The 25191-nt window shown below is 39.2% G+C and overlaps 1 protein-coding gene across 6 annotated transcripts in view; it reads left to right on the top strand.

Annotated features, from left to right (window-relative positions):
- NFKB1 (nuclear factor kappa B subunit 1) overlaps window positions 1-25191 on the top strand; it is a 58470-nt gene that overhangs the window by 21685 nt on the left and 11594 nt on the right. For 4 of the 6 annotated variants that reach the window (XM_030271664.4, XM_041715913.2, XM_030271663.4 and 1 more), the window contains exons 5-15: window positions 761-859; window positions 7875-8023; window positions 9533-9696; window positions 10472-10630; window positions 12220-12324; window positions 14174-14265; window positions 14844-14982; window positions 17407-17529; window positions 18456-18542; window positions 19370-19567; window positions 23260-23401. In XM_030271664.4, the coding sequence (XP_030127524.4) occupies window positions 761-859; window positions 7875-8023; window positions 9533-9696; window positions 10472-10630; window positions 12220-12324; window positions 14174-14265; window positions 14844-14982; window positions 17407-17529; window positions 18456-18542; window positions 19370-19567; window positions 23260-23401 (1457 nt within the window). The remainder of the gene's footprint in view (window positions 1-760; window positions 860-7874; window positions 8024-9532; window positions 9697-10471; window positions 10631-12219; window positions 12325-14173; window positions 14266-14843; window positions 14983-17406; window positions 17530-18455; window positions 18543-19369; window positions 19568-23259; window positions 23402-25191) is intronic. The other 2 variants (XM_041715914.2, XM_072928553.1) reach the window with 1 other exon arrangement.

Here is a 25191-nt window from a genome sequence, read left to right as displayed (position 1 = left end):
CTATTTGAACGCTGGGAACCTATATAAGATGGGGTTTTTGCCAGAAATTGCAGGACTGGAGAGTAGATCTGAAAGCAAAACTGAGGACCACATGAAATATATTGTTAATTAGAGTTACTAGACACCTTTGCTTAAGAGTTGCATCTTCCATGCTTTATTGATTGTCATGTAAAATAAAGGGGATGTTAGTCAATGGAGTTGACAGAGAGCTGTGCTGTGGACTGGTTTTCAATATCCTGCAGTTCTCTAAATATAATCAGATGTCTACTTATGCAGCTGAGATGAAACCCGGACAGAGTCCCCCTTTTGTCCTGTTTCTGGATTTCACACGGAGATACAGCTTTCATACGTTTTTCTCAGAAGGAAGAAGTGTTTCTGTTTCATCCCTGTACTTTCTTTTATGATGCTTTGGACTTCCTTTTTCTTTGTTTCAATTTTGTCTACCTAGCAGCAATGAGAGAGTATCTGCTCTTGCATTCTCTACATGTGAATTTGTATCCTATTTTAAAAGTATAAATAGTTCTCTGTTTCAAAATATCTTCACTTAACTGAAAGAAAAGATGAGGATGCTGTTATGTGTTAAAGTGATAATAGAACATGTTCTCTAGGACTACAGTTCAGTGATGCTTTGTTCACCAGCACTCAGCATTTCCATTTGGGCGAGTCTTGTTTGTGGGTGTGTGTTCATCTTTGTGTTTGCTATTTCTCTATTGGTTCTGTTTCTGTACAGCTTTCGAGTTTCTTTTCCTTTATTCCACAGAGGGGATTTCGTTTCCGATATGTATGTGAAGGGCCTTCGCACGGTGGACTTCCTGGTGCCTCTAGTGAAAAGAACAAAAAATCATACCCTCAAGTCAAAGTAAGGACATAAAGCATTAATTCTGTGAAGTCAATGCAAGTGTCATCATATGTATGTGTATAGGGCCTTATTGCATAGCAACATAAATTTGTATGAAGTTGCTCAAGACAGACTACATTTCAATCCCAGCATTCACATTTGATGTTGAAAATAAAGTTGCCCTAAGATGTGTGGGTTTGTTTTGGCACCATTTGTATCTGCCAGCAGTTGAGCAGCAACTTATCTGCACCTACTACCTCACTGCCATTGTGCAGACTAATGGAGCTCTTCCTTAAGGTGCAGTTTTAGCAAGGCTTGAGCTGCTCAGTTGCTCCATTTCCATTGCAAAGCATGAGTCTGCTTAGTTACTCCACTTCACTCGAGGATGCTATATACCAAGTTTTCATTTTTTTTCCTGTCCATGTTACCCCTTATTCAGTATCTCTAGGGTACTCCATTCTTAGGAGCTTAATTCCTTTAAAGTAAACATGGAACTTCTCATTTTAATAGGAACGGTGTTATATTCAGGTGTTCACTGAACTTTTTTTGTGGGTTCCCCCCCCACCACCCCAGAGGAAAAAAAAATCAAATACATTAATCAAAGAAATGTTCTATGGAGGCACAGTATGAAGATTAGAAAAGTGATTAATCATTCTGGGACTGGAGAACTGTCTTTGCCTATGTTTCTTGCAGCAAGTGTTTTTTTTTTTTTCTGTGGAAGTATGGAAAAGCTACACTGTGTCTTTTCAGTATTCTTTTTAACTTAAATGCAAACCTTGGTCTTATTGCATGACATGTTTGAACAGTTGCACTACAAATTCTCATAAGGAGCAGGGTGAATGTATTATAATTCTGGTGTTATTTCTTAATGTATTCTAATTCTGGCGCTCTCTTACTCCTTTATGGGGAAAGAAGGGGAGGGAAGAGTGGCAAGCAATAAACCTCTGCCTTGGTGTGTGCCACTCCTGGTTGTTCTCCTCAGTTTAGCTCATCCGCAGTTCTTGGGAAAGGCTGGAGTTTGGAACAGCTGCGTCTCCTAATGAACCAGTGTAAGCATAACATAATGGAAAATAATCAGCAATGGCTGAGGTAGCCTAGGCTGATAGTCTTGTGAATTGAGACGAGTCTGGGAAAGCTGATTTCATATAGCCTTGCAAAACTCAGGAAAAATTACTAGCCCAGGCAAATGATCTACTTGTTTTTTTCTTTCCTATTTTGACAGTAATGATGAACCAATGAATGAAATTTCACTGGAATGTTCAGATATAAAATAACTTACTTCATTTGAGCCAGATCTTTGGATTCCAATCTGTAATGATAATAATACAATAAATACTTTATAAAGGTGTGGTAGGTCACACAATAGCATGACAAGGAGTTATACAGGAAATGGAATTTCTCCTTGAGTAAACTAGAAAGCAAAATGTTCTTTGGCTTTCCATTCAAACTTTCTAATTTCATTGATCATCACTTTTTAATTTCATCTAGAGATTAAACACACACACACACACATCCATCCCTTCCCTTCCCTCCCATCCCACTGTGTGCATCTGGGTTTTTTTCCTAGTACAAATCCCCACATGGCAACACCTGTTGGGAGAGGTTGGTAAGGCAACACAAGTAAATTCCTCAAGGCCATTGCTTGTTAGTGCCTGTTCTTGATTCAAGTGGTGCCAATAAAGACAGAAGTGTTTCACACCTTTTCCTGTAAGTCTTTTCTGTCTTTTGTCAGAATGTGCTCACTTTGTTGTAACTGAGTGGAGCACAATTGAAAATTGCAATTTTTTGTTGTGTTGGAATTTTATGTTTTGTTTTGGTTTTTTAAACTTTATTTTTATTTTTTAGTGTTGTTTTTTTTTTTTTAATTCTTGTGCCAGTGTTTTCACTATAAAACCTACATTAGTTGATCACAATGCAGTGAAAGGACAGTAGTTTGAGCTTTGGCTGTACTGTAATAAAGGAGGTTTTGTGACAGATCTTTAAACCCTTGGCCATAATGTGGTCAGTGCAGCTCACATTGGGATCTGCTTTGTGAGAATTTGGCCAACTCTCTCAAAATTGACTAGTAGCTGCCATGGGATGTCCTGAAAATAGCCATCCTCAGTGCACAAAAAAACATTGCAGTCTCCCTATTCTGTTTTCATAGGATGATGGATTGGAGGCCAAAAGAAAACACATTTATGGGATGTAACCTCTTGCATAATGTGGACTGTTCAATTTCACCCTTTTTTTAAACTAAGCTGGAACACATCAAGGCATATCTCCCACATAAAGGCTAGAGTTTTAAAGACTTTGCTATGTCTCTAAGCAAGGTATTTTGGTATTTAATTACATGTTTAACCTCTCCCTGTATAGTATATTAGTAGATGGTGTAGGTCAGGAGTTAATGTGGCAGTTCTGCAATGCCAGTCTTTACACTTCATGTAAAGTGAGCAACAATCATGAAACAAACCTGGACTGGCCAGCAAGTTGGAATTGGTGTAAAACCTCTTGTTTAATGGAACAGCCCTGACTAATGGAGTCTAGATTACAGTGTATATTTTTCTGTAATATCAAAAATTTGATTAATTTATCTTAATTATTTGTGGAATTATGTTCCTTTGTTTAGCCCTGTCTTTGCTAAGAGTAATATATTGAAAATGTCTTGTATATTCAGAGGATTCTATATAACTTTGCATGTCAATATGGAGAGCAGAGAAGTTGTAGATAATAAACATGTTACAATGAAATTATGTTTAATGATTAAATTCTTCATTTAAATTTCATTTTCATGCACTTAGTGTAAGTAGCACAACACTTGAAAATTTTACTGTCTAGAAGAGTTGCAATCAAAGCTGCTGAACTGCTTATTCATCATTACTTTTTTGTCCAGGGAAAAAAACAATCAGTAGCATAAAAAGAAAGGATAAGCCAGCAAAGTCTAGTATTATCACCAGCATGCTTAACTATCAAATTTTTTTATTTATAATTTGCTTGGGTTTTATATATTTGAAAAAATGTGATAAAACTTGTGCAGAAAATTTCCACTCGCCTTACATGTATAAACGTGTGGGCAGATCCATGTTTTACACTGAAGTGTTTGATCCAGTTTCAGGTGTGACAAGAACTTGCTGAAAATAGCAGAGAGAAAGAAATGTCCTGAATTTTCATCTCCTTGGGGGCAAATCTACGTGGGTGGCTACAGTCTCTAGTTCATTGTTCTTTGTGAACTGGATGTAAATGAGCTCCAGCCCGAAGTTCAGAGGTGTGCCTGAGCTAAAGAGCACCATCTCTCTGCACAAGAGTTTGTGGAGTACTTTGGCTTGTGAATTGAAGCTGCACACCAGTTAGGCAGCCCTGAACCCAGGCACACCAACAGAACGGCCCAGCTAGTTATGTCCTGAGGCTATCCCAAATTATACCTCGGTTTAGAGATAAGAGTTCTTCTCAAAATTAGGGATTTCAGCACATTTACTTTGAGTTCAGGAGGAGAATTTATGGAAAATTACTTTGCTGATGAGCCTTGGTGACAAAAGGAGCATGTTTATTTGCTTTTCCTCCCCGCCTCCAATAGGAATTATATGTAAAGTGATACAGATTGCTGATTACAAGTCAAAAAATCACCTAACAGCTGAATTAAGGAATAAACATGGGAGAAGAATAAGCAGACTTTTCTTGGTATAAATCTTTACCCCTCTTAAAAATCTACTGAATCAACTTCAGTGAGATTTGAGCTTTTTACTGGTAAGGCTGATTTAGCTGAATAGGAAGCACAGCATCTCTTCAGAAGGGCTTGTAAAGCAGAGCACCCAGCTCCATATTTTTGCCATTGGAGTGGCCTCACAGTCGAAGGATCAAATCTTCAGTTCCCATTGGTTTAAATTACCTTACATTGCTTTTTCTTATATCTATTAAGTAAGTACACAGTTGCCTACATGATTTGTACCACATCTGAAATATTTTGTCTTTAATTAGCAACTGAAAAAAAGAGGGATATTGCTCTGTAAAAACAGACTGTTTATAAAGAGTGAGTGATGCCTCATCTTTGGAACACTTCTTGTACATGCCTAATGAGGACAGCAGTAGTCACATTCTGAAGGACAGGCAGGGCTGGGGCTGCAGTTGCTCTAAGAAAGGAATTGGAAAGAGAAATAGGTGATTTTGTAATGCTGGCATTGTAGGTTTGGTCTTTACCATCATTTGCTCCTGTTGTTGACTAATTGGTTTCATTTCTTGCTTGTAAGAGTAACTGGAAAAAACATCTTAGAAGTATGAAAATGTTCTTACAAAGTTTTTGTAAAGTTTTGGAACCTATAAAAATTGGCTGGGATCTGGATTGCAGGAGAACATGAAATAACTGAAAAAACTTTCTACTCTTGTTTTGAAATTGACTCTATTTCGAGTTCACAGGTTCCTTTTAATCTTTCAGACAAATCTCTCAAACAGAAAGAGCAGATAAATGTAAGCCTGCAGCCTTTTAACTTTATCAGATCAATTGAGTGCTGCATCAGGAGGTACAGGATGTAATCAAGTATTACAGCTATACTCTGCCCAGGAACTTCTTTTCTTTTTTCCCCTCACCTTTAATTTGAAGTTCAGTAGTTGTTTTTTGGATCTCAGCTGTGATTTTGAGCCATACAGCATCCACATGCTACCATGCTATCTCCTCTTCATGCTGAGTCTGTTTTTGTGTCAAAACCATAATCCCTATTCAGCATTGTAATATACCTTCTACCTTTTCAGGCCTTTGACAGTGTTTCTTAAGTTCCTGTGCAAAAGCTGATCGTTACTTGTATAACTCAGTGCCAGAATTAATTTTAAATTATTCTGAAATTGTGGCATGATTCGAGGACATTGAAAACTTATTTCAGACTTAATTTATGGTACATAAGGATATTTAACCACTCACACTATTTTCCTGGGCACCAAGTTACCACAAATGACTCAAAATCAATAGGAAAGTCTGTGTATAAAAAATAAAGGTAGAAGATGTTCAGAGACATTCTGTCCCCTTGCAGCATAGGACATCAGACTGGGTGACAAAAATGTCTTGCCTTATGACCTACATAAGGTATTAAGTTTTAGGAGCCCTTTTGTTTTTCCCCTGAGAGAGAGAGGCTGCAAAGATCATGCTGAGCTGAGTAACAGGGCAGATTGCAATCTGTGCTTTCAGAGGCTGGAAAGTCCTTGACGTGCAGCAGTCCTGCCTCCAGTTTCACTGTGGTTTCTACAGCTGATGAAGGATTGTCTTGAACTTTTCTGATGTGACACCAGAACACTATGTTATTCATAGTGAATATAGCACTACAGCTGTGCTGGGAGCTTTGTAGTAGGGAAAGGCTGATTGAGTGAGGGGTAAAATGGAAATAATTTTTTTAAGCTACCTTTTTGAAAAGTTAATTGTAGCAGTGGTGGTGACATACTGTAGCACCAAATGCAGTTGTTTTTATTTTCGGATGACTTTGTGAAAGGTGCATAAGAATTTTCTCTCTGCTGGTAAATGACAGAAATACTCCAGCAATGATTGTCCTGCATCTCTGTAGTGTTTCAGTCCAGATTTTAATGTGGAAACAGGAGGGAAGCATCAGCCCTCTGTCTTGTATTTTAGAAACTGCCACTTGTAAAATGTACTGCAGTATTATGCAGTTACCTAGCAGGAGTGGGTAATGAGAGGGCTTTTGCACACCTGCTCCTTCTGGAACAACTTCTTCATAGTTGAGATTTTTCTTTTTTTGTTTTCAGCAGTGAATAAGAAGGTGGGGAGGGCACACATTGTACATATGCAAAGTGTTTCAGCTGTGATGGAATGGGTTCAAGAGAGGGGTTAACTGGGGTGAGGGAAGCTAGCAGGACTCAGTAATGTGGTGAAATTGAGGCAATCCCTCGCTATCAGCATTTTATCAACAATATAACCTTAAATATTCAGTTCATCACTGATTCATCACTTTAATGTTTATCGTGATCCTTTATTACCTTGGTTGATTAGATCTATAAGCTGCTGTAATACAAAGAACTTGGCCCAAGGCAAATTAGAAGAAAAATTAGAGGAGGAGGGGGAAAAGCCCAACATTGATAAAAGGGTTAATAAAGTGAATTGGAAGGGAAGGTAATGTTTGCTTTTTAAAAAGTGGGATAATTTTATGTTCAGCATAATTTGAAAGTGGTGCATAAGCCATAACAGCCTTGGAGTATTACTGCCTTGGAGTGAGGAAAGAAAATAAAGTTCTAAATAATATATGTAAAGCAAATAACTTACCGGTATGGTATGTTATTAGTAATTTTAGATGTGTTTTTGAGGCATTGATTTTTATTAAAGGCTGTTAAAAATGTATGGTGATTAGAAACTGTGGCAAGGGATAAAAAAGGGTTTGTAGGCTTTGAGAATTGATTATATGAAAGAAAGCATAAAATTTATCATAGTTCAAGTCCAGCAAAATCCTAGATGGGACTTCATTACATATCTTTGTGTACAGTTGAGGGAGATATTTACTGGACTGAATGTTGATCAAGTACATTGAACTAACAAAATGCCTATTAATTTAGAATTTATTCACTGTAAAATCTCTACCTGAGGAGTCATTGTAATGTGGCCAAAATGTTTTAGAACAATCATAATGTTTAAAAGTAATTTTTAAAGTCTTTCTGAATTGGGCTAAACAATGCAGTGTTTTGAGTTTAATTTTCTATATGTTTCTTAATGGGTAACAATATTTATTGTGAATTCAGTTTACTGATTGAAACTTAAGGAGAGCAGTGTGGACTAAATGGTCAGAATGTAAAAGTGAGATTCATGTTTTAAGAAACAGATGAGGCTTGCCTTTAGGTTTTTTGGTCAGTGCTTCTGTCATTTGCACATCACGTTTAATTGCAAAAGAACATGATGATCTGATACAGTTAGTTTGCCATTTGTATTTCATGAAGAAATGCATATACATTTCTCCTATGTAAACTTGATTGTACGTAACTGACAGAAAAGACTAACCTGGAATCATTACTTATTCCATTTTTAAAAACCAGTAAGCAAACTATCCCACATTTTTAACATATTTGTTTACAGATCTGCAATTATGTTGGACCTGCAAAAGTAATTGTCCAGTTAGTGACTAATGGGAAATACGTCCACTTGCACGCTCACAGCTTGGTGGGTAAATTCTGCGAAGACGGAGTGTGCACGGTAATTGCAGGGCCCAAGGACATGGTTGTAGGGTAAGTCTGGGAACTCTTCTGGAAAACTGAGCTGTGAGGGAAGCATCAAGACCATAAAAAGCAGTACAGAAAAAGGCCCAAGAGACAGCTCTGTGGAGCACTTGTCTGTGTGCCCTGATCTCTGGGTTTTTTGTATCATAAATAGAAAATTTAATGGGGTTATCATTCACCTTTGTAGAATTTTCCCTAAGCAAGCTAAATAAATTTAAGTAACTAATTTTTACTTAGAATTTGTATAGTTTTAATCTCTTGGTGTGCAGTCTAAATTTGTGTTGTAAATCCGTTCTTTAAAATGCAAGGAGTTTTGATCAGAGAAGGGACTAAAATTAGTGTTACCATTTTGTTAGCTCTTTGATCAATATTTTACTTTTATCGAAACATGTCAATAGGAATGTAATGGAAAGCATTAAGAAAATAGGATTAGTAAATTTGAAATTAATGCAAGACAAATATAAACATGAAAGTACTGCATAAGTAAAACTTTTAAAGTTTAAAGCAGAAAGACTGTAATGAAATTGTAGCTGGCCTGTTCTTGTTTAATTTGAAGGAATAATTGCTTATATCGGTGAATGGAGCTGAAGCTCCCAACCGTGTTTTGAGGCTTAGATCAGGTTTCATGCTGGCTGTGAGTTTTAGTTCTGTGATCTCAAGAATGTCTTTGTTGGTGAAGATGATGAAGTTTAAAAAGCTGAGAAGGTTGGGAGAGAGAGATTCTTTTAAACTGTAACTTTTGATGTCCAAGCCCACTACACTGACTTTACCGCGCACAACAATTTAAATAGCTTTATTTCAAATGCTCCTTTTCATCTTGAAAAGTTTGGCTCATTTTCTAACCTGTCTTGTTTTTCATCAGATGTTTAGAACCAGCTTTCCTGTCCTCACTTGACCCACATGAAAATTGAGTTCTTGTCTTGTTTTCATACTTCCAAATCTAATTGATTTTTCAATATGCCAGCAGAGTTTTACAAAAATGCCCCTTGTATTTGGAAATTTTCATTCAAATAGATATCCAAAGTGTCTTGCAGAATAACCAGAGCCTTCCTTTAAACATTTTATTTGTAAAATACTGCACTGTTTTCAGCCTCTTAGCTTGCTCTCCAAACTGTTTTCAACAGATGGAGCATACTCTGAGCAGTTGCTCTGCTTAACAGACACACAGAATGACTTATCAGTGTCATTGCAAGACACAGCAAACAAAGTGTGACTACCAGATTTTCCAACATTTTGTAAATTGCTTTCCCAGTAGGAAATCTGAAACCTGACAGATTACTACTTATGCCATAGGAAAGTGCACCCATATGATTGCTGTCGTATGATGGTGCACATTTTACATGTTTTGTGATCTTGACTGAATTTTTCTTGATGGAAAATTCTCCCTCAAACACTAATAGGACCTAAGTGAGCCTGTAGAGTCTTTCTGTATGCTTGGGTTATGGAGCTCTGTCTGGTAAGAGAAAGGCTGCCTGCTGCAGTCTGGCCTAAAGCATTCCCCCAATCAAAATTTGGCAGGTTTGCAAATCTTGGAATACTTCATGTCACAAAGAAGAAGGTGTTAGAAACTCTGGAAACACGCATGATAGATGCTTGCAAGAAGGGATACAACCCAGGACTCCTGGTGCATCCAGAACTCAGCTATCTGCAGGCAGAAGGATGTGAAGACAGGCAGCTAACTGGTACGTGAAAATGATGACCTGGTTCTCATTGGTCTTTTATTAAAAACAGGCTGGGCCTCTGAAAGCATTGATTCATAGCTAGAAAAAAACCTTGTGTAGGGCAACAACCAATGTCTATGTGCTTTTAAGAGGTAGTGCACTGTTGCCATGTTTTAGGGAATCTGAAAGGACTCTGCTGTCAATGCATGCTTGAGAATGTAGAGACTTCCTTCCACAGCTGCATGTACCAACCTTTGCACCTGTATTCCATTGTTCTTATCCTGTTTAAAAGCATGTTAAGCTCTTAAATAGAGTAATTTTGCATTATTGCAGCAAGACATGATATCCTTAATTTACTTAGAGACCTCCTTTTGAGAACACTGTTTAATTCAGCTGCATCTCACCCATATCGCTGTAAAACCTGTGGTCTGCATTGCTTCCAGGTACTGTATAGAGGGGCCAGCTGTCATTTCATTGCTCTTAACACCCGGTATCCTGGTGTCCTTAGGGGTGGCCTTCATCCTTTTCATAACCTTTATAAATTGAGAGCAGAAAATAGTAATTTTCTGTCTTTTAATTATATAACTTAAATAAGATCTGATGCACAAACTGCAAGATGAACACGGTATAATTTGAATAGCTGTTCCACTCTGCATAGAAAGGGAAAACCCAATGGATGCTCCATGTAAAAGAAGACATTTCCTCCCTATCCATGCCTTTGGATGTTTGTTTGTTCTCTCTGTTTTGTTAAGGATGCCCTACCCTCTGTGTTAATTCCTCTGTCTGTCAATTCCAGAACGGGAAAGAGAAATCATCCGCCAGGCAGCCATACAGCAGACCAAGGACATGGATCTCAGCGTGGTGCGGCTCATGTTCACAGCCTTCCTTCCCGACAGCAACGGCAGCTTCACACGGAGACTCGATCCTGTAATATCAGATGCAATATATGACAGCAGTAAGTATATTTGGCTTTAATTACTTTTTAAATTAGGAGCAGGCTTTTGTACACACAGAAATGACAGGTAGGTATTCCTGTACATAGACTCATCTAGCCCTGCATGCCTGGTATTTGATGAAGAACAAGCAAGTAGCCCATGGATAATCAGCCCCATGTCTGTCCATGTACATACAGTATGATTCTTGTTTTAATAAATGGCAATGTAAGCCACAGAGGAAGATTTTATTCTGCTGTTAGCATGTTTAATCCTGCCACTTTTATTATGAGGATTTTGTAAGTTCCTGTTATATCCATAAGAACGGCTTGAACTTTGCAGAGTTTTCAGTTGTTGTCTGTGACAAAGTGTTGTTACATGAGATATGAGGAAAAAAATTTACTTATTTGTTGAGAATTTGACACCTTTCAGTTTTGCAGACCATCTGCTTGCCCATATTTTGAAAGATAATGCAACCATTTCTTTTAGATCTGTCAGTATTTTTTAGAGCGTTCCTTTATTTGTCTTTTTTCTAAGAGAATTTTTTCACTTCATATTTTCCCTTATGCTGTTAAATTATACTGACTCATCTTACTTGAACCCTTTCTGCTGCCTGAATTTTCCTTCCTGAGGCTGTGGATTCCCATGTTCTTGATAGTCATTTTGTAATGACTCAGGAAAAGTACCTTTTTTTTTCATTTGTGCATCAGTCATGTCTATATTATTGCTTTTTAAAGACAAAGTCCAGATCAAAAGGTTCTAAATGTAACTGTTCTACTATAGTCTGTGCCTTGCTTTTAATTGGGAAATGTAGTTAGGTCAAAAATTCCATCCTAAACTAAGGAGACAAAAAAAGGTGACATTGTGTGTGCGTGTTTCTGTTGTTGTAAGTTGCTACACAGATGTCAGTTACTAGTTTCTGATCTCCCAAGATGAATTCTTAATTGCTAACTTCAGAAGATTTTTCTTGAGTTTTGTTTGCGGGTTTTTTTGAACACTTCATTGGCACCATTCAAGCCTTCACAGAACAGACATAACTTGTGGTAGCATAACTTGCCTGTAACAGCTGCTTTCACTTGTCAGATGATAGTTCTGTCTTGAGGACCAGTAGTTGTCTGTTGATGGAGATCTGTGGAGGTTGGCTTTTTTATTACTGTCAGTACACTGGCCAAAAAAGTAAGCCACAGTGTAAAGCAAAGCACTGTAGATAGGGGGAAACAGGAAGCAGCTCTCAAGAGTGTCACTCTGCCAGAAAGCAGGGAGGAAAAATTGACATTCTCTTGTACAGCCCTGTTGTCATAAAATGAGTACTAGTGCAGGGTGCTGGATGCAGTTCACTGCTGGGTTACCTTGCTAATGCAGTAATTGTGCTGCAGTAGCTGGGACCTTATTTTGTAGTTCACAGTTCAGTCAAAGCTTAGAAGATATGAAATTGTCTTTCGTATGAAAAGCCCTTGATTTATTCATGTTTAAAGAAAACACAGACAAATTCAGGTAGGTTGTATTGGAAGCTTGTCTTTCTATTGCATTTCTGTGTTGTGCTTGGTTGTGTTTTTTGAAGTCTAAATCTGTTACTGTCTAAGCAATTTTTTTTCATCTTCCCTTCCAATAGAAGCTCCCAATGCCTCCAACCTAAAAATTGTAAGAATGGACAGAACAGCAGGGTGTGTGACAGGAGGGGAAGAGATTTACCTGCTCTGTGACAAAGTTCAGAAAGGTAAGAGTAATTAGTATTGTAAGGCACACCAGAGTGTTGATCTGGAGTACACATAAAGTCTTTAGTGTTGTCCCACTCTGATAGTGCAGCAGGATTTGTAAACATTCAGCCTTTCTGGAAGTCAAGGCAGCAGTCCAGAGATTTAATAAATCCAAATATTCTATTGCAAAGCAAATTCAGCTTCTTGTGCCTCCACAGGGACCATGTGATCATCTTTGTTCTTCTCAAGTTTCTACCCTTGTGCGTGTTCTGGAATTTTGGGGGGTGGTGCTTACAGGGTGATGTTTGACTCCATTAACTGACACCTGCTCTGAATTATTCTGAAGTTTTTGATTTATTATTAAGTTCCTGATTGTGAAGAGCAAGTGTGAGTATTCTCTATTAACCATGGATGGGAGCCTAATGTGTTCAGCGCTGCTGCTAATAACTTCATTTTTATGTATATGCTTATGGTAGAGGTTACTCAGTGTAAACAGATACATCTCACAGGTTCATTTTCAGTCTCTGCTCATGGCTTTAAATGTGTGAGAATTCAGCAGTATGGATTAGGATACTTTGGGGTTTTATTGGAAGATAATGGTTAAATGTGGTTTGTTATATTTGGGCTAAGGAAAAAGATGGGAGTGAGGGAGATCCTTCATATTTTTCAGCTACAGGTAGTACTTGGGGCACCCTAGTGTAGATTACATGGTAGAGTGGGTGCCCTGTTCTCATCTATTTGGGAACAGTCCCTCCTCATGTTGTTAAAACCACCGTGACATTTTCTGTTGGTGCAGGCTGTTCTTTTCCATCTCTCTTTCTTCTAAATGCTCTTCTACCGCTTAAGGAAGAGAGGAAGCTTTGGGGGCTTTTAGGGACTTTGAAAGACCTATTTTCCTTTAATAGTGCATCTGCCCTCTGCCATCAAGAGGACTGAGATAAAACATAACTCTTAGGCACAAAATAAATAAATAAATGTCTGACTCAGTGGAAGCCCTGAGGTGGGGTTTCCCCTCAGCCAGACTGGGGTTTCCCCTGACCTCACTGCCTTCAGAAACCTCCTGCCTGAAGGAACTTGAGCATGCAGGACAGCAGGACTGAAGTGTTGGTTCACAGTCTTGAGACTAGCAGGTGGGGCACCAGGGGAAGCAGTCTGTCTGCTACAGAAGCCTGTCCTGCATCGGTCACCCTAAGAGACAATAGGCTTTTTCTAGCTTTTTCTCATGGGAGTGCTGTGGAAGGAATTTACCAGTGAGATGCTTTTCCGAAAAATATAAATAAATAAATAGAAAGAGAATGAAAGAAAATTTGTTCAGAGGAGAGAAGCCGAATGCCATGTTTCTGGCCTGTGCTGCTTGGAGGGTGAAGGATCCCTGCTGCCACGCTGCTGGCTCACACTCCCCCAGGTCTCTCAGCTGCAGCTCCACCATGGCACTCTGCCAGCAGCAAGCGGAACTTGAACTGTGGCACTTCAGGTTTTGCTACAGTTTTTTGAACTGAAACTTTTGGAGGAGAGAGGGTGGTTTCTACATTTCACACTTCAAGTTCTCCCCTCCTTACATGTTTGTTCCAAATAAGGCTCCTCTGGAATGTTTTATAACCCTAGAATAGGAAGATGATGTGAACCTAGTTCTCTTTTTACAGCTCAGTAAATAGCAACTTCAGTGAAGTCATTAAGATTAGGCTGATGCAGAGTTGATGTCGAAAATGGGTTACTTCTGCTGTTTTCATAAAACAGATAAAGGTAATTGATGTATTTTGTAGTATTTTCATCCAGCCAAAAAGTAACCATGTTGATACCTGAAATAACCACAGCCAAAGGTTAAACAAATGCACAAACATCCCAGAGTGTCACTTTCATTCTTTGCAGATGACATTCAAATACGTTTCTATGAAGAGGATGAGAATGGTGGTATGTGGGAAGGCTTTGGAGATTTTTCTCCTACGGATGTACATAGACAGGTAAGTAACAGAGCATTTGTCCTTTGTTAATGATTCTCCTATCTCTGTAAGCTAGGATTATATTATAGTTTGTAAATTATGTAAAAGTATCTGTATCCTGTACTGACCTCCTCTTTGTTTGCTTCTTAATAATAATAAAAACTTAACGGTTCTTTAATGATATCTGTTAGGTGACTAGGAATACAATTCAAGGAAATTAGGAGAAAGCCCCATTGGTTTAACATGCACCCCCTGTAAAATGGGATAGGCTACATAAAAGCTCTGAGAGCTCCTGTGAACACACTGAGAAAGCCACAGAAGAGATGCTAAAGGATGAGGGGACAAACAGTGCAGTACTGACATATGGGGTGTGGTAGCACTTAGCATGGCAGTTCTGTCTTTCCCAAAAGGCTTTAGGAGTCAACCTCAGAAGTGAAACTGAAAGCTAAAACGAAAGTTTATTGTTGTAATAGCCCTTTGCTCTGAACTTTTGCCTCCCGAGCCCTAAACCAATGCCTTCAAAACAGTGCAAATGTAAAAGCCAAGTTGTCAAAAGCCATGCTCTGTGACAGATATGTTTGTCTTTGTTTCCTTCGCAGTTTGCTATTGTGTTCAAAACACCCAAATACCGAGATGTCAATATCACAAAGCCAGCATCTGTGTTTGTACAACTGCGTAGGAAATCTGATCTAGAAACAAGCGAACCAAAGCCTTTTCTCTACTATCCAGAAATCAAAGGTAACTCATTAAGCCTGTTCTGCAGATTGGGAATGGAAACTGTAGGGTCTCTCGGAATGTTTTTAATAAGATAGAAGTGGTTTAATGAGGAATTTTTTGTTTTAGTTGTTATTTTTAGAAAATATATTTGCCTCCTTGTTTTGGGCAGAGTCAATATGCAGTGTGGTAAGTTTATAATGGGTTTTATCAGTGGTGTTGTAGGACTGGTAGGCAATAAATCCATGCGTATTTTCCAAGAGGGGCTTTTTCCTTGCAGATTCCCTATATGCACACATGCCTGTCCATACAGTAGATGGCACTCTTCCTCTGAGCTTCTGCCAGATAATACCTGAAGAGATTTTACTGTCAGTACTTTCAGATGAAACCCTAAACCACAGCCTGTTTGGTACCTGGTGGAAAAGGCACATATTTTGCAGTTCTCACCTTTTATCATCATGCCATTGCCACTGATGTTTCTGTATTTTCCAATTGCCTGTACTAGTTTAGTAAGCCCAAGACATTTCTCGTGTGAGCAGGTAAAGTGCTGTTTCAATCTCTTGTTTAAAATTTTAGTTGCTTATCAGAAGAGTCAGTATTGGACCTACTTTCTAAATTATTGGTGAAAAGGAGTTTAATCAGCAGATCTGTGCCCTTTGAAGTCTATTTGAAATGTTTGATGGGAATGACATTGGCAGTCATGGTTTTAAATACCAATCATGTTGATGATATGGAAATGCCTTGAGGGCCAAGTCATAATTGGTGTTTCATTGTATTAAGATTATCTTTCTGCTTAGCAATTTACCTGCCTGCAGGTTACACTACTGAATTCTAACTTTGAATGTTTTCTGTGCCTAAGGTAGAGCTGTGTTGAAATCAATTCCCTGTCAAAGACTCTAAAATAAATGTGCATTAGTGGTGAGAGACTCAGGACAGTTGAGGAGGGAGTGGTGGTGGTCCAAGTGATTCTACCTCACAACTATTAGAATAAAACAGCACAAAGCATGAATTGACAAAGCTCCCAGAGTTTCCAGAGGGTTTCTTCTTGGTAATGATTTCAGGAACCTCTTGCACAAGTGTTAAGGGAAGTGAAGTGTTCAGCTGCAGAGCGAAGTTACCAGATTTGAAGCAAACCTCTTTTATGTGCCTCTTAATTGAGTAAAATTAATTCTAAATTATGTGCATTTTCAGATCCCCTATACAACCTTACAATTAAATTACCATTTAGGAACTATATTTTTCCCTTGTTGCAAATGTTCCCACAAGCTCAGACCCATGTATGTGGATTTTTTGTGTTTCTCTGACTAGATTGCTCTCTAGGGTTTTCTCTCCTCGTCAGTGTGAGTATGCCTGATATGTGCATGCATACATACTTAAACATCATGTGTACCTAGAAACAATGCACGTGGCTTTGTCAGTGTGCTGTCTCATGTATTCAGCTGTCTCATCTGATGCACTGACTGATGTGCCTGTGCATGAAATTTCTTTTTGTTGTATGGCTGTTGAAAACTACTAGATGGTTTAATAAGTAAATGATATTTCATTCTTTTCTCAACAGTTCTACTGGATTTTAACCCATGTAATGTTTGTATCCCTATTTTTATAGCTCTTGTCATGACATTTTCACTTTCCCCAGTCATTGGGATAGTCCTTTCTAAATGTTTGTGTTTTGTTTTCCAGGGGTACTAAGTCTTATTTTGTACTTATACTATTAAATAAATTTAGGCTATTTTTTTTTTCCTGCTACTCAGCATGGTATGACAGCAATATGTCCCTGCCTGAAAAAAAGTTCTCTTTGTTCTAGTGGCTGTTACTGGCTGGTATTTTAAGTAAATAATTTTCACCATTTCTTGCCATCCCTTAAACAAAACTTGAAAGGGCACTACAGGTACTCTGCACTGTTGAAACTCAAAAGTGCCTTGTGATCCTCTGATAAGGCTCAATTTCTGACGTAGATTTGCTTGGAAGAAGAGCCTGTACTTATATTTCCCAAAGGCAAATTTTCTTTGACCATTTTGGGGTTTGGATCACTTGTGCTGATTCATGACTTGGCTTAGACATAGAAGAATTTTGGGACCACTGATCTCCAGAGCTTTAAGTACACGAGACACTTTTGAAGGAAGCTCTGAGCCCCCCAAGACATCTCTGCATGTGTCCCCTGAGTCTGAGCACAAGGCAGTGACATGGCTGAAGAGACCAAGCAGGCTCAAGCGATGCTGCTGGTCTGACTGAGGACTTGGTACTGGCTTGTTCTCAGAGGAATTCTCTCTGCTCCAGTACATACAAAGATTTTCTGCTATTTGCAGCTTGAGGAGAGTTGACTCTTCTATCACACTCCGCATCCTCCTTTATAAACCAGTAACTGTAGTGATGCTTTCTGTATGCACACCCTGTGTGCCTGCCACCAGCAGGACTGACTCCCTATTCTCTCTGTTCCTTCTATCCCAGATAAAGAAGAAGTGCAAAGGAAGCGACAGAAGCTCATGCCGAACTTCTCCGATGGCTATGGTGGAGGCGGTGGCACCGGAGGTGGTGGCATGTATGGAGGGGCAGGTGGCAGTGCTGGCTCTGGTAAGGCAGCAGTTTTGGGCAAAGAGGGAAAAGGGCTGTATTTTGAGAGCAGGACAGATGTTTATGCTGACTTTTAAAATGTAAAGAGGATTTTGTCTCCTAGGCATTTGAGATCTGACTCTGTTGCCTTTATCCTACTGTTACTCAGTTCAGTCAAGCATCTCCTTGTTCTAAACACTTCATCATCTCGTTTGCCTTCCCACTTTGGAAGCTTTGTTGTGTCCTAGGGCCTTGGAGGCACTGACATTCATGAGACAGCTCAGTTAACTATCATTTTGGGTGTCTAAAATGAAACAGGTTCTGAATTGTTTCTTGGACCACGAGTGGAATTTGGCAAATTAACCCTGTTAGTGCAAAGTACTGTTAAAAAATTGGAGATATTCTTTAGTAAATTTTCTACTGTGCTCTATCTGAAATCAGAGTATATCTGATATGCAGGATCATGAGAGCATTGCTTTGGTTCTTGCAGCAGAAAAACCTATAGGTCAGCAAATGTCACCTGAACCACAACCTTTTTTTTAGAGCAGGGAATAGAGCAGCAGCTTTTAAATTGCTACATGTATGGTTGGCAGCACATGCATAGCATAACACCAGAATACAAATGTGTTGTAATCACAAAGATTCAAAAGCACAGAGGCAGCTTGTGATGTTTCAGTTGAGTTTTAGAGGAAAGACATAGGGATGCTACATTTGTGTGGTGTTATGGATGTTGGGATAGAGAGTCACTATCCAACCACTTAGAAATTCTTTGGATTTTTGAAGGGGTAGGGGAGAGCTCACCTTTAGCCTGGAAAATTAATAGGATGAAGTAAAGCAGAAGGTGTGCAGAAAACAAAAACTCAGTTCTTTAGGTTCATGTTTTTGATGGTGTTCACATTGTTTTAGGATGTAATACTATTGATTCTTAATCTTTCTCCTTTCTTTAGGGTTCAGTTTTCCTTCATACGGATACTCTGCTTTTGGAGGGATGCATTTCCCTGGCACAACAAAGTCCAATGCTGGCATGAAACATGGTAACAGCATAAATGTCTTTCTTCCAACAGTTCAGTTGAGCTTGACCTGTATTTTCTTCTACAGTATGAGCCAAAGTGTCAGGCAGGTCTAGCTCAGCGTGCTGGAGAGGGCCTCTTCTCAAACCTCTGGCAGCAGAGGGGTTTGTGTAGCCTATACTGCCCTGCTTCTCTTTTTTCCTCTCCAAGGGTAGTTCCTTTTTACTGTGCAGTCCTGAGCAGCAGTGACTAAAACCCCTCCACCAGCCCTCTTGCTTGCTTGAATGTGCTGATTACAGATGACCCAAGGGCTAGCCCACAGAAAATGCATCTTCCTTTGTTGCCACAGTCTGGTACTACCCTGTAGCCCAGAGAGATCAATGGAAAAGATTAAGTTAATAATAAGGACGCTCTTGTCTTCCTAAAATAGGAAGATAATTTCAGATGTACATGTTGATTACTCCATAGACGCTTTCAGAGTCTTGGGGATGAATTTGCTGTTAGGGGAAAAAAAATGTGTCTGAGTAATTCTGCTAGATTTTGTGTGAGTACTTTAGACTTACATTCTTGTACCATGAAAAGAGAGGTAAATCTGTTGTAATATATAAAAGTTTATTTCTAAAGTAGAGGCTGTCAAAGACTTAACATCACTTTAGAGCAAGTCACATCACTGTGTCTGTCCATGTATGTTGGCATGTGGAATATTATGATTTGTGAGTTTAGTGCTAAGTTTTACACTGAAGTAAATTTTTATATTCATTTTTCAGGGTTTGGTTTTGTCTAGTTGAGTTTTATCATTTGTATTATAAAAAGCAACAGTACTGAACATTAATGATTCTGCTTATTGTTAGAAGGTCTATCAAATTGCACAGCTGAACAAGACAGAAAGAGCTGTGATAAACAAAATGACCAATGGGACATGAAATGTGACGTGAAGGCGGAAGCCGTGGAGAGGACTGAGTGCAGAACGTCTGCTGTTGATGAGAAAAAGGAGGATTCTGTTTTTTCCTGTAAAACGGAAGCAAGCGAAGCAGATTGCAGGTGGCGGGGTAAGTGAGCAATAAATGTATTTAGGGTAAATCAAACTGCAGTACTGCAAAGCAAGCATTAAAGGTTTGGAAACTCCAAAATGTCTGCTTGCTGTTTTCAGAACATGAAAATTCCCCAAGAGCTAAGGTCTGTCCCTATACCTAGTTCTGCAGGTAACTTTCCACCTTTCTACTGCCACTGGGACACTTGAGCTTCTGCTTGTCATGCAAGGAGATGAGACAGCTTTGCCTGCTGAGCATGTATACTGCCTTTGAATAAACTTGTGTGAGGAAGGAAGCTGCAAGCAGTGAAGGCAGAGGGAATATAACTCAGCAGTTGACTTCGCTTTTGATACTTGAGAGACTTTAGTGGACGAGTTAACAGATGTTAGTGACTTGCAGTAGGTCTTCCCTGCAACACTGTTGAACTGTGTGCAAAGTAGCATTATTGGTTTGAACTTCAAATGTTAAGGGACCTGTTTACATTTCGCCAATACACAGTAAAATAGCTGCAGTAGCAAAGTGTTACACATCAAACTAGTGCCTAAAAATTTTTGCTTTTATGTATTTTTCCTATATTTGTAGCTTTGTAGACCATTAATATATGGCTATACAGTTCCTGGTATTTTTCCTACCCTTCCTCTTAGATTTTAAAGTAACAAGCTAACCTTCTAACACACTCCTGAAGTAGTGTTTAGTCTTACTTTCAAGTAGAGGACCTACAGGAAGAACATTTTGTTTTCCAATTAGAATATTAGAAGGCATAACAGGAAGTGGGGCAAAGAAGCCCTGGATCAACTTCAGTGGGGCAGTACCTGGGGGAAAAATTACCTAACCAACAGCTCTCCTGTCGGAATCTGTGGGTATTGATGATTCCGAGATTGTAGAAAGTCTCTGTCTTTCTGCCCCGTTGCCAAAGAAGAAGCCATAATTCGTCTGTGCTGTTTTCAAGGTTGTTTATTTTTGCTTATCTCTAACATGTTCTGCTGCCCTGCCGCAGGTCTGTCCTGCAGGGCAGCGTGTGGGGCTCTGCCCCTCAGGGGGATGTTACAAACATTATATACCAGAAACTACCTGTGCTATATTTACAATAACGTGCCAATATCTGTCATCTACGTTGAACAGCGTGTCCCCAGCCTAAACCAATAGAAAAATGCCAACACTACAGTGAAACATGGAGGGCATGAAGAAGGAGGAAAAGGACAAAACACACCCAATTTCCTCCACCTTGTCCCCTCTGAACCCCTAATCTAGAAACCTAAAATTTTACTTTTGCTCCCATGCCACGCTTAATTATTACTCATATCAAACACTCAGAGCTTGTAATTCATCCTGTAAGATTGAAAACTCCTCTCCATGGACAGAGATCACAGACAGTGTCTCTCGGGGCTCTGTACAGGGGGGTTCCTGACCCCTGCCAGGGTCCCAGACCTGCCAGGGCAGCCAGAGGGAAGCCCTGGATTCCCACACTCTCCTACCTGGGCAATGTTTGTTAGATAGGATAATTTGTTAAACTTAGAAAAACTGTAGAAATCTGTTACTGGGTGTGCCCACAGCCCATTATTATGGACACACCTGGAAGCTTCAAATAAAGAACTGCTTTTTTATCTTTCTATTTTAATACTGTTGTAAGGGGTTTTATCTTTTTATTTCAGGGAACAAAATGAAAGGAGGAGGAAGGCAAGGGTAGTCAACAGAACTGGTTTAGCAGCACAGTTCTAAAATATATAAAGACTACAAATCACCCTTTCCCAGTCAGCAAGGTGTGCGTTTCCTGGATTTTTTTTAAACAGTTGATGGACACTTTTTTAAAGGATTTGAGTAATCATGCTTAGCATAAAATAGAAAAACAGTAGTTGGACTAGAGAGACATGGTAATGGGTAGGAATTGAGCACAAAGGAATGTCTTGGTTCTGATTGTTACCAAGTGCAACATGGTCTAGACCACTTTTGTTATTCCCTAGACCAGGGAGAGAGCACATTACCTTGAGTGTGTCAGCCCAGCCCTGTCTGACACTTGCTATTAACAGCACTAGAAACTTGTGGCTTGAAAATCCAAAGTGGCACAGGATATGGTTTGTAGCTGTAAACACCTCCAAGGTATAGTTTCTTGTGATCTGAGAATGGATGGTGCTGAAGCAACCTGTTGTTTGTAGTTTCAGTTGTGATAAATCCCATGACTGGTTCAGAGAACAAAATCTTGTCCTGATATGAAGAAATAACAATGTCCATTTAGCTGTCATGAAGAAGGGGGTCTGAATTGTTTACATGTTTTCTAAGCAATTAATATTGTAGGCAGGAAGCTGACCTTTTTTATTTTTTTTTTAATCTATTATCATGGCATGAAAGGAGGCAATTTCTAGCTCCAGATTATACAGAGAATTGGTGCAGAAGAAGAGGCTCCATAAAATAGCTACTTCAGGCTAGATCATTTGGTTATTAGACTAAAAGATACATATAATATTTTGAAGGATATCTGTCCTGTGTGTTTGATATGGAAAACCAGGGAGTTTCAGCATCCAGTTCTTTGATCTTTGGAAATGTGTATAACAAGAAAAGACTGAATTGCTTAACACACTTTAACCTGAATATGTATTCTGAATATAATACATTTGGTGTTAAGTGGTAAATAGCAAATATAAATCCATCATCCCAGGCACATAGTATAGCAGCCACAGGAATGTACTTGCCAGAACAATAAATTTCATGGATAGCTGAGTAAGTCTTTGCCTTACAGCAGTGACGTGTTCATCAGGGACACGTTTCTGACCTGGTCTAAATGCCTGGTTTTATGTGGCTGGAAATCCTGGCTATTGTCTCCCCATGTGTGCTTTAAATGACACAGTCTGTTGTACTTGTTTGCACTTTGTAATTCCCAACCTTACAAGGTTTTACAGAAACATGAAACTGTTTAAAATACCAGCTGGTTTCAGATGATACTGCTTCACAGAATGACGCTGTAGTTTCAGAGCTCATCTGTTTCATTTTCACTAGTTTCTTGCTGATACAGAACCACAGAAGTATTGACCGAGCAGCTGAAGTTATTTTTCCGCAAATGAGTTTCTTTTCTTCCATTTCTCCCTTTTGCCACCCCACCATAACAACTTCTGCTTTTTGAAGTCTCAGTGGCTGTCCATTTTATAATTCTAAAATCAGGATACAAATATTAAGCATTGTAAGAAGTGCAATGTTTTAAACAGAAGAACAGACTCTCTGTGCTGCTGCTTTAAAGCAGGCTAGACTGCATGATTTGAGTCGGAGAAGGAGTGCAAAGCCCTGCATTTATTCCACAGCTTTTCTCTGAGCTTCTCTGCAATATTTGATGGGTCACTTAGGCTTCCCGTGCCTCAGCTTCCTCAAGGCAAAACTACTCAGACCTGCAAGTTCCAGATCCAAGTTCTGCTCTTTTTTGTCTCATTACACACAACAGTGCTGTTAATTCAGTGCCAGCCAAACCAGAGGGAGCTTCTAGATTTGACTGTTCTCAGGGTTCCTGCTGCCTGAATGCTCAGCATGCACCTAGTTTTCCTTCCCAGGCATTCATTCCCTCTGTCCTTACCTCTCAGAAGAAATTAACAACCACCTCAGTGAAGCAGTGAACAATGCTTGGTGGTCTGCACTTTGTATTTCTGTGACAGCACAAGTGCTTCTCAAAGTAGGTGGTGTTCCAAGGAAAACAACTGAGCTGATGAAGAGGGAACTTTGTGTTGCAGATGCTCTGTTCCTGGAGAAGGCCATGCAGCTTGCCAGGCGCCACTGCAACGCTCTCTTCGATTATGCTGTAACTGGGGACGTGAAGATGCTGTTGGCAGCTCAGCGCCATCTCACCGCTGTCCAGGATGATAATGGGGACAAGTGAGTTGACCACACTGCGCTTGCTGGGTTGAAACCAATTGGTTTGAGGGCAGAATGGTGCAATCAATTTGTTCTGTCCCTCATGGGTGCCAGTCACTGAAGGTGCCACTTCTCCTTTCTGCTGTTTGGGAGAGGTACAGCTATGATTTAGACACTTTTCTTTCATTTGTGAAGAAGTCATGTACAATATAAACTTCATTGATCTGTCAGAAAATAATCTGGTCATTGAGGGTATGTTGAGCATGTTGTGATTTTTTTACTTAAAATCTTGACCGAGTGTGAATTGCTGTGCTTGCATCATGATACACAGTGTATGGGGACCCTCAGCTTGATGCTGAAGGAGAGTGCCCTGATTTTTATTCCATACAAGTCCTTAAGTCTTCATAGGATGCTTCAGGTAGATGTAGAAATACAGGTGCTTCAGGAAATGTAGAAACAATAGCTGGAAGGTCCATACTGCATTTCTCCCACTGACACCAAGTTCTTTCCAGAGAACATTATTTTGCTCTTGCTTACATCGGTACTGTACTGTTGGTTGTCTTCCAAGGGATTGTACAGATGTTTGTGGCAGACTTGGCTGCTAATATTTGCGTATCATTCTTTCCATAATGTGAGCTGGAGTGGAAATCTGTTTTGTTACAGCCATGCAGATTCTGTGGAACTCGGAGTGAAGTACTGTGAGGAACTAATGATCAGTAGTTATTTAAAACTAAATTCAGCAGAAGGGTTCTGAACAAATACAAAGATAATCTCTTGCATAACCAAGTGAAACTATCACATCCTCACTTTTTAGCTGGAAAGCCCTGTGCAATCACCTACATTTCCTTAAATTGTAGTGTTTTGAACAGTAGAAGCCAGATAAGCCTCAAGGTGTCTATCTAGAAGGAAAATTTCAAATGACCGAGACCTGTATCCCACTGTTCGATTACTCTGAGAAATGTTACCATTTTTACTCCATTTTCAGTGAAAATAGGCCTCAGATTACAGACAGAGGACTGCACAATTGGAGAGAGCTACTTTACAAGCTTTGCTTTCCAACTGGAAACCTACTGTCTGCTTTGAGATAAGCAGGAATATGAAGGAGCTGGGAGCTAGCAAAAAAATCTGTAAGCACTATGGACAGTACAGCTTCTGTCTTTAAGAAAAGAAAGGGGGGAGTTAGAGGAGTATTGAGAAAGTAGGCCCTGCATTTAAATACCAAAAATGTGCTTCTCAGATTTAGACTTGCAGGACATTTTAACTAAGTTAAAATACTTCTTAGAATTGTAATGAATAGTTGTTTTCTTGCTGGATCAAGAGCTACCTGCAAGTATCTGAGGCTCAAATTCACGTTCCCTTTCTCCTGAGATGGATTTATTCTGTGAGCATCATACACATCTGTATTACTTCATAACTTTTTAACAAGGTGAAGCTTTGGTGATTGTCTTCCAGCTCTCTTGGGGGAGAAGAAAAGGTCAAAATTAATTAATAAATTGCTGTGGTTGTCACTTTAATAGTTAAAATTATATGGCAACTACAAAGTTTTTGCTTAAGCCTTTCAAAAAACTTTGCAGTCAGCAATTTATGGCTTTGAGACAGAACCCAGAAACCTATGATTAGTGTGCATTTACAGTGGACACTCTAACACTGGCTGTGACTGTATTTATATCAGTACCACTGCTCTGTAGATATCTGATGGCTCTACAGTGGTACTTAAATGCATTTTTTCATGTAAGAATGTTTACAAAATTGAACTGACCTTTTGTGGGCTAGTCAGCAGCATCACATATAATGGTATGGTAAGATTAAAA

The sequence above is a fragment of the Taeniopygia guttata genome, chromosome 4 (assembly GCF_048771995.1).
Source record: "Taeniopygia guttata chromosome 4, bTaeGut7.mat, whole genome shotgun sequence".
NCBI classification, from domain to species: Eukaryota; Metazoa; Chordata; class Aves; order Passeriformes; family Estrildidae; genus Taeniopygia; species Taeniopygia guttata.
Note: the sequence above shows the minus strand (reverse complement) of the source record. Positions and strands in the feature narration are given on the sequence as shown.